The following is a 6,984-nucleotide window of genomic DNA, read 5'->3' on the forward strand; positions in this document are numbered from 1 at the left end:
ACAGCAGCACAAGGTAGTTAACAGTGCCCCATCTTCTAGAATCAGAGAAATCGGCTTGGGATGAAGTCATGGACCCTGATTGGGTAGCTGTAGAATTCCTCATTTCGAGGATCCGAGTACCCTTTCCGTCGGCGGAGAAATGGTATGAACCATGAGAGCCCTCGGTCGGCCTCATGGCCCCGGACCTCCAATGTGTTGTCCAGACCAGACGCGACAATCAGCGCCACAGTTGGGCCAGAACCAAAGACTGTGTTTATGATGTCATTGAACTGCAGCAACAGGAAGCATACATGACGGACTTAGAGATCAGAATTCACACCCCAGAAATTCAGGATTTGACCTGACATAACTAAAGACTTATGTAAAAGGATTGATGAACATACCCATCCTGCATTTGTATGGGCAGGTCCACGGCCGGCAGAAGCGGTATACTCAGAGAAATATTGAGGGATCGAGATGCCAAGGAACAAGGATAATCCAATGATATAGATGTTCCTTATTGAGTTATTATTTTGAAATTGCCCGAACGAGACTCCCACAGCAGCTGATATCAGCAAAACACAATAATTACAAACTAATATAACAAACCCATATATAAGAGGCCCAAAAAGGAAGTTCTGACTCACCTACAATACCAAATAAGATGCAGTAAATTGCTGCAAAGATTGGCAATGGAATTGATGCAAAGAAGGCACCAAATTTCCCTGCAAGAATATATAAGTTTCACAACTTCAACCAGAATTTTATCTTTCTTTCCTTTGGTAACAGAAGGTGAGAACAGAGGATTACCAAATATGGAGAAGAATATCATAAAGCCAGTTGATATCTGGATCACTCTCCTACTGCCAACTTTTGTTAATCCAAGTAACCCAATGTTTTCACTGCATCATATCGATAAACAGATGTAGTGATTTCAGTTGATATAAGGAATATCATAAGTAGTTCAACAGGAAACATTTGTCTTCAGAAACAATAGACTTAATTATATTCAAATGCAATGCCATAAAAGTGCATCCATATACTATTTGTATTTTCTATCTTGAAATCCATAGCCTAATCTATGGGCGCATGTTGCATAGATTACCAATGCGTGCACGAGCCACCGTCCAATTTGTACTATTATTATCAAGTCATTGAGTAGATGAAGGTTTGTTGCCAATTAGCTGTGGGGCACTGGACCCTGCAGCTCGGCTAATATGGAAAGTTAACGGACCTAGATTTCCGTTTAACTGACCTAATATAGCTTCACAACTACCCAAGAAGCTTCCCACAATTTGTGCGCAGTTTGGGAAATATTACACTGCCGCGTAGAGGGAAATCTGGAGAGTGAAGACTAAAGATAAGTGCATGTGAATGGCAGTGGCAGCACGGTGCTATATGCAAGAGCAGCAGTTGTGGCAAAACATTGAACCACAACTTCTATGTCGTCGTTCATCCACTTGGCTGTTGGGCCGGCTTTGCTGGCCCAACTAGCCCAGATAGTGGTGACCTCAGAGTAGCGTATTAGGTTTCGCATCCCCTCCTTATAAAAGCCGCCGCACACAAGGAGGAGATATTAGGTTTTCACTCCCATCCTCATAGAGCCGCCGCCCGCCGCACACAATTCTTCCCTCCCCATAAGACTTTCTCCCAAGGAGCACCATAGATCGTCGTCACCCAGGGGCCAGGGCCTACCCCGACGGCCATCGTACATCGCCGCCACACATGGCCTACCTCGTGGCCACCGTATATAACCGCCACCCATGGCCTACCCCGGCGGCAAGGCCACCGGGAAGAGCTTGTCACTGCTAAAGCTCCTCAGTCGCCCACCCAAGAAGTAGATCTAGTTGGCAAGATGATGGTGTGTTGTGATGGGGCTGAGAGCACCTCCTGGTTAGTCTCCATCGCCTTTCTTTGTTTTATTACTACTAGTTGCAGATCTTGGTTTCGCAAAAAATAAGTTGTAGATCTTGATTTATTTTCTCTATAAAGGGCTTTTATTAAAATCAAAAGTTTGCATCAAGGCGATACAAGAAGGGCAGATCTCGATCTAGGCGTTCTGTTTGTTTCGCTACACCTTCCTCTCCTACCCGCAGTCTTGTTGCTTTGTGGTAGATATCTTGGTTGATCATCCCTTCTTATCCTAGGTAGTAGCAACAGAATGCGACGAGAAGAGTAGTAGTATATACTATATACTAGTCAGGGCTAGTATCGCGCATAGCACAGAGCTATAGCCGTTGGATCTCACAGGGGCACCCTGATCTTTCTCTTTTCTCATGTCAACCTTCTGATTTGCCACCACGGGCAGGATGACCTAGCAGGTATGCATTGTGCCGCCTTGACATGACTTGAGATGGAGATGGAGATGGAGGAGAAAGAAAGGAAGAGTGTGTGCATCTCATGCACCTAGGGTGCTAAACTGCTAATTGTCATCATCAAAGCTCAACTTAGCTTAGCATGCGACAACATGAGCTTGTGATTAGAACTTCTGTTAATAATGTTCAGATCTTGAATTCCAAGGTTGACTTTCAAGTTGGAACTTCTGGATTTGAAGTTGACACATTGTAGTTTCAAGTTGAAAGCTGGTTAGGCTGATGGTGACTGTCGCTAAATCTGATGCACTTCCTTGCTAGATTCCCACACCTCGGTCAGGTCTGGCCTTTGCCACCAGATCCATCGGGGTCCTGTCACCCTTGAGGATCGCCTCACTGGATCAGGTCGATTCAGGTCATCAATGAGCTCGTTCCGATAGATCTGGTGGCAAAGGAAGGGTTGGAGTGGCTGGCGCTAAGGATGGAGGCTCTGGTGCTAATGGCCCAGATCAGGTATTTTGAGTCTACTGTTTTTCCTGGTTGTATCCTCTTTCTCTTATTCGTAAGCAGTACGTGGAAGTTACATTTAACATGGTTAAAGTGCATGCATACATTCAAGGGAGGGGATGGGAGGGGCTCCTTACACAGATACTGATGAGCCAGCTGGTGCGCCGAACATTCCTTCCAGGAACTGCCCAATGCCCTACATATAGACATTTTATAAATAGCAGCCCAGAAAAACTCATACAAGAGTCAACGAAAGTATGGCACGAAAAATAATCACATCATACTGTTAGGACTTAAACTACGAGGGCTCTAGCATTTCAATCCATTCAAAGCATTTTGTAAGTAACAAAAAAACATTCAGATTCAGAATATTTAAGAATAACCATATTTCATATCTCATTTATTACTTGTAAAAGATTAATTAGTAGAGAAGTCCCTCCTAAAATCATTTCAAGTAGGAAGCATATTTCCCATCTAGGTTGGTAATTTATAATGGAACAAGTGTTGTGCAAGAACAATAGCTGTTATAAGAGAAGTTATTAAATAACAGTCACCTGCAAACCAATACTTCGACTAAGAACATGAGCTGGGGGTGGTGTTGCGCCGGCTAGACGTGCAGTTGCGAAGTGTGCACCAGTTGACTAGACAAGAATACAAGGTTCCACAATTAGATGTTAGAGACAAGAATACACAAAAGAAGAAAGACAAAAGGAAAAGCCATTTTACAACAGCACAAGGCCTTAGTCTTAACCTCAAAAGCTGAAACAAGTACAGCACCCATCATTCCAAATGAATGACCTGCAGTGAAGATTGGCATACCCCATTGAAAAGGGAAAGGAATTTTGATCCTGAAAGCAAATGTGTGCAAAGAGAGGAATAAAAATGGCTGCTTGAAACATTTACGATTCAAAAGTTAATTCATTAGAAATATCCTTAAGAGCTATACCATGGTGCAGATGACATAAGGAAAGACTTATCGGTGCGGCAGTGCTGCTGTGTCTTGAGTGAAACACGGTTGTATGCACCAGCAGCAGTAAGGATAGCTGCAAACGCCCACACAATGCTGATGCAGAGAAGTAACGAATACCTCTCAAACAAGAAACTTGTTCGGTCATGCATATGCCTGAAGTAATGTGGCACATACTGCATACAACAGATTAAACAGTTGGTTTCCTAGCAAGCTTGATAAATCATAACATGTCTAAAATGGAAATTAATAATATTTTCATCAAAATATAAAAGAACAGATTTAAGTCACTACCTGTTGCACAACAATCGCAAGGATTAGCATTGGCAACCCAATCTCCACACATTTTCCGACCTGCCATGGAAAATAAACATTGTATATTTTTCCATTCTTTCATTTTTAATGTTTAGTCCTCTGATAAAATATAGAAACCATACCTGAGGAAAGCCAATTTGAAATAGTCCAAGACCAACGACGCAAACAACAGGGGTCATTATTACAGGACTGAACTTCCTGCAAAATAAATTACATGAATATTAATAGCTTGAAAAGACTGACATGACAATAATATTATTTGAAATCCAAAAACTACTACTGCAAAATGCATACTTGGCATATGCCCCCCACACTCTGCTGTATCCAAGAATCATGTTTAGGATAGAAGAAACAATTAGAGCCCCTTGAATTGTTCTCATTGTGGTACGAAATCTCTGCAAATACACCAACAGGCATAAGTATCCATATTACCATGTGAAAGATAATTGATCAATCAATCCTCAAAAGAACCATCATTCCATATAGCATTTCCCAAAACCAGAGAGGGGCGTGGATAAACATTATACAGATAAAAGTGTAAATATTGAGAAATTAGCACCATTACCTCATGATTATCTGCTAAATTTTGTGACTCAACCTCTTTGGCTATTGACAACACTGGGATAACAAATGCAAATGAAGCATTCATAATTGTTGGAAGTCGTGTCCCAACAAGTGTTTGGAGCAGAGTATTGATGCCACTCATAAACAGGAATGACTGAATAACACGAGCCTTATCACCCTATCAGTAACAATCAGAAAAGTTAATGGGGAATCAACACTAAATCTTCAAAAGGAAATCACATTTCTGGATGCTTAAATGCTATGAAAAGTAAAACAAATTGATATACTTACAGGTCTACCACCCATTGCAGGAACAATAGTTGACGCGAGCATGACGGTAGAGCCCAACATTACAAGATAGTGGAGGAACGCGAGCCCCGCCACCTGAACTGAATATGACAGCATAGCAGCAACATAGTAAGTGCACGTTTTACATATCCTTATCATATCCACAGTTCCACACAAGTAAATCAATTCCAGAGCTACTGTTCTAGTGTTCATACCTAACTATATACTAGGATCGACTTGATAAATGTGTTTCTAGCTATCTGACTGAACATCCCAGATTCACATCAATAGTAGTAGGTATAGCACTTTCCAACTGAACAAAGTATATGCAATAACAAACGGCGTAATTTCTACATCAATGAGGGATCTCACGAGATCAATATACATTAGTGAAGTCAAATTACATCTGGGGAGTTTACAGAACCAGAACATCATTCAACGTAACCAAACTGTAAGCTGACATAAGTCCCTAACAGAAGTAAGACCAAGAACAATCTGCAAACCAATACCAAACATGCCAAAATCTCTGTAGGTACTAGAAAATCGGACTATTTTGTCCTGAAAGCACCGCTAGAAATCTCTCTGCATAGGATTCCCTCGCTCCAACACATGAAAAAAGAAAAGAGTAAAAAATAACAGACGAGTGAAGAGGGAAGCATAGGATCCCATACCCCAAGAAGGATTGGAGTGGACGCAGTAGGCGAGATGGTGGAACTGCTCGTGGGGCGGGTGCATGGCTCCTGCGCCGACCGGTGGGTTCATCATGGGCTGCATCCCCATCCCCATCCCCATCGGCGGAGGCACGCCCACCGGCGGCGGCGGCGGCTGGTTCATCTCGCCCATTGAATCAACAAGAGCAACTCAAGAACCCTCCCTCTTATCTTATCTTCCTCCTCGGACCAAACTGCTGCACCGCACACAGGAAGGAAACAATTAGAGGAAGCTCTTCACGCCTTTCACACCCTTTTATGCACAGCAAGGCAGGCCTCACATTGATTGCAGTGAATTAAAACGGGATATAGTCAATTAATGAGTAGAGTTAAACGCTGCGAGGAACCGACGGTAGGGGTAGCAAAACTCCAAAGATTGCAAAAAAACGGCCACTTTGGTAGCAGAAGATTGCCAAGGAGAAGAAGAGAGCACAAGGGGGATACACTCCAGCTTTGCCGCTGCTTGTATCTTACTCTAGTTCACAAGAATAGACCACGACTCCATGGACGAATCATAAACAAAGATGCAAATCTCGACCAAAGACCTGTGCTGATCCATCTCTCCTATTATCCTACACAATTGGGAAGAAAGGGACAGGCAGAGAGGAACATCAAGAGATGAGAGCTTCACTCCAATGATTCCTGCAAGTTTGTTCCAAGAAGGATCTCTAAAGAAATGGAGTGAAAAGGATGCATGAGTTAGAAAAAGGGACATCAGCGCTTTAAAATAAGAGAGGCCAGTAGCACCGAACGCGAATCCAAAATACACGAAAAGCAGAGCGTAAAAAACCCCACGGAATTCAGAAGCTAGACCTCGTGGATTGTCTTCCGGCTCCCGGAAAGCGCAGAAATCTGCCGCAGGGAACGCAGAGAAAGGGGCTGAAAGATAATCTCCAAAAGTCTTGACCTTTATTTTCTTCTTATCTCCTTTCTATGGCCCTCTCGAGACTCGGGAGAAGCAGTGGCAACAGGACAAACGCAAGATTTTGTAATCTTGTGGCAGCGAGAGGGGAAAAACGATGGCGAACTCGAAAGACTTCGCCTTTACTGCCACGCTAATTTCTTCGTGATTACTCCACTGATCGCTAATCACAGAGGCGAGAGAGCGAGAGAACTTTGTGAAAATGATGGTTGTGTGTTCGCTAATGGAGGCAAACAGTGCTCGTTGGATGTGGGCTTGGAGCTTTGGACGGATCTAGGTAGCTGGGGCTGCATTGAAAATTAATTGTTTTTTCGAAAGATGTATTGAATGCAACAGATTCCGAGGATGGAGAGAGGGTGTGTGCCTCACCAGCATTAAAATTGATGTGTGAGGTTCTTCTGCGCCGCTCTGCTTCCGGGT

General features: G+C 43.1%; 1 protein-coding gene across 5 annotated transcripts; it reads right to left on the reverse strand.

Moving 5' to 3' along the window:
* Positions 1-9: 9 nt before the first annotated feature.
* LOC124651746 (nucleobase-ascorbate transporter 3-like) lies at positions 10-6,519 on the reverse strand. 5 transcript variants are annotated; one of them, XM_047190783.1, is made up of 15 exons: positions 6,456-6,519; positions 5,604-5,839; positions 4,936-5,033; positions 4,646-4,822; positions 4,375-4,475; positions 4,203-4,278; positions 4,060-4,119; positions 3,745-3,941; positions 3,550-3,646; positions 3,353-3,439; positions 2,936-2,994; positions 790-881; positions 627-704; positions 384-544; positions 10-269 (listed from the first exon to the last, which is right to left on the reverse strand). In XM_047190783.1, the coding sequence occupies exons 2-15, from the start codon at positions 5,773-5,775 to the stop codon at positions 42-44; spliced, it is 1,683 nt and encodes a 560-aa protein (XP_047046739.1). In that variant the 5' UTR covers positions 5,776-5,839; positions 6,456-6,519; the 3' UTR covers positions 10-41. The 5 variants fall into 5 exon arrangements, with proteins under 5 accessions (XP_047046739.1, XP_047046738.1, XP_047046737.1 ...); XM_047190782.1 differs by lacking the exon at positions 6,456-6,519 and adding an exon at positions 5,924-6,449 and having other exon boundaries at positions 5,604-5,836; XM_047190781.1 differs by lacking the exon at positions 6,456-6,519 and adding an exon at positions 5,924-6,449.
* Between the last annotated feature and the right edge of the window lie 465 nt (positions 6,520-6,984).

Source organism: Lolium rigidum, chromosome 5 (assembly GCF_022539505.1).
Source record: "Lolium rigidum isolate FL_2022 chromosome 5, APGP_CSIRO_Lrig_0.1, whole genome shotgun sequence".
NCBI lineage: Eukaryota > Viridiplantae > Streptophyta > Magnoliopsida > Poales > Poaceae > Lolium > Lolium rigidum.